This window comes from Bombus impatiens, unplaced genomic scaffold (assembly GCF_000188095.3).
Source record: "Bombus impatiens unplaced genomic scaffold, BIMP_2.2 scf_0481, whole genome shotgun sequence".
Taxonomy (NCBI): Eukaryota; Metazoa; Arthropoda; class Insecta; order Hymenoptera; family Apidae; genus Bombus; species Bombus impatiens.
In genome coordinates, this window is record NT_176900.1 from 559,279 (window position 1) to 561,728 (window position 2,450).

Here is a 2,450-nt window from a genome sequence, read left to right on the forward strand (position 1 = left end):
TGTCGGCGCGTGTACCCGCGTACGAACGATAATGCTGGCGGCTGACGGTTTCGGTGATCGACGACGACGCGGCCGGTGAACTAGTGACAGTGTGAAATCGATCGTGAGCAGGGAAACCGGCTAGCGGTCGCACTAAATATACCCGGGAATAATGGCCAGCGCGACAATGGGACTCCGTCGCAGAGTGCCGGTGAACAATTCGCCGACCCCGTCGGGCCAATCCTCGTCCACCGGCTCNNNCGTCCAGCAAGCGTTCTAGATCCGAGAACAACAACAGCCCGTCCCATGGTAATCTCAACTCTATGCCACGGGACGAGCCACCGACCAAGAAGTCACGTGGCACGTCGACCAACGCGACCAAGGGCTCGTCGTCCTCGTCGCCGGAAACCAGTCCCTCGTCCAAGAGTCGAGGTGGTTCCGTGTCGAGGTCCAACGCCCAAACCAAGACATCCTCGGCATCCGTGTCCACGTCAGACGCGGTGTCCAACAACAGCGTGTTGTCCAATAGCTGGCAGACCTCGTCGAACATGTCCGATGTGTCGACGTACGCATCGGTAGCCGGATTGAGTATGGCCGCGAGTCCAACCGCTGGCCTGTGCGCCGGTGGTCTCAGCATGCCCACTCCGATCCCGTACATGTCGTCGTCGATGGCGACGTTCGTCGGAAATGCCACCAACCTAGGCAAGAGCTCGTCCGTGTCGTACCTGGACATTTCCAACATGACCGGTGGCTCTTTGAGCACGTCCGCCGGCTTGAACAGCGGCTACGTCGGCAACGGGAACGCTGGCAACGCGATGGACTCGAAGAACGGCGTACCCATGCCGTTCCCTGGAATGTCGGCTGGCGTGAACGGCGCTGGTTACGGGATGCAAAAGGGTCAACCAGACAACGCCGGTCTACCCAAGAAATTCCAAAACGACGGAATGTTCAACGCGTATCAACCGTGGGTGATCAAAACGTACGGAGATTTGGCGAAAACTAAGACTATCACGATCAAAAAGTACGCTCGTATATTGCGAACGCTGAGAGGTGAGGAAGTGAACAGTGCGGAGAACAGTAAGTTCCGGTTCTGGGTGAAGAGCAAGGGCTTCCACATCGGCCAGCCGGAAGGATACGACGCGAAACCGGCGGACAGGATTATCGGCCGTCACGCGGTGACGAGTCCCGGATTGGATCCTCCGCTGTACGTGCCCACACAGCTGCCGCACAACAAGGTGAGTCAGTCCGTCTCTTCTATGGATTATCGTGTTCCTCGTGGATCTCGCCGCGCTTCCGGCTATAGGCTGCAGCTCTGTGGCCAGCTGTACGGAATCGTTCCGGGGAATCGCGTGCACTCAACGAAGTTTCGACGTTTCAGGATAATCGTTTATTTGTTCTAACGGATAGATGTAACAGGACGCGAAGATAACGGTCTACCTCGGTTTCAGCGGTTCCGTAGGATGATGCTTCGATAACGTAGAGAAAGCATATTTGTTCGTTCGTAGACGTCGAGACGTTAAATTTTTCCGAAATCGGATAAAACTGGAAGGAATCGATCCGAAAGCAAGAAAACACCTGGAAAACGAAGCGAAACGAGTTACTCCAAAATCACGAGTCGTATGGTCGGTACCCAAGGGTTTTCGAAGCGAGCCACGCTAAAAATACTTCGTATTGAGTTCGCACATTTGTCCGACGCCGGACTGAATATACTCTGACCACGTATAAACACACTTCAGTCTGCTTCGGTTCGGTTTCACATATAGTCATCGTTTTTAAACTTCGCTTCGTGAGAACCTTAGGCAAACGCGTTACGATCACGTCTGTGAACTTTGATCGATTTCTAAAACTACAGTTACGAACATTTCGCGCGACTAAACTCAACGCATCGCGTTGCGTCACGTTTTCTCCGATTCGTTGTCGCATAGATCATTCGTCGTTAGGTTTCTCGTCGCTGCGTTCGAATTCGCTAGGAAGAAACGCGTAAGACGAAACTCGTGCGTACCAGTCGCATTAAAAATGTAATCAACGAGAAATAGACGCTGGTAGAAAATCAACGACAAAAAGCTGGAGCGCGTTTCTAACCAGGCAGATAATACGTATCATCATGCACGAAAACTCGCCATAAAACCAGCATCCCCGGAAGCTGTCGCGCTTAAACGCCTCCGAGTGAGTGCGCGCGCGAGCGTAGACCGCAGACGATTTCTCGGTGGATTCGCGCGGCGGTCCAGCGAGGTTACGGGTCGAGAGAATTTATCTAGCGGGCAAGTGGAAAAACCGCGAGAAATCTCGGGCACGGTTGCCAGGAAAATGGATCGCGAGCACGCTCTTATACAACGCGAACGGGGCAAGGGTGAGCGAAAGAAAGAACAGAGCGGCGAGGGAGAAAGGGGAGAGGAGGTGGTCGGATAAGGTGGCTGCCTAATTACGTCTAATTACACGGACGTGCATAGGCAGCCGCGGTGGCTGCCGGC

The 2,450-nt window shown here is 54.1% G+C and overlaps 1 protein-coding gene across 1 annotated transcript in view; it reads left to right on the plus strand.

Annotated features, from left to right (window-relative positions):
* The first annotated feature begins 6 nt into the window (after nucleotides 1-6).
* LOC100746620 overlaps nucleotides 7-2,450 on the plus strand; it is a 54,609-nt gene continuing 52,165 nt past the window's right edge. Inside the window, 2 exon segments of the mRNA XM_024368825.2 lie at nucleotides 7-231; nucleotides 233-1,214. Of these exon segments, the coding sequence (XP_024224593.1) occupies nucleotides 152-231; nucleotides 233-1,214 (1,062 nt within the window). The 5' untranslated portion in view covers nucleotides 7-151.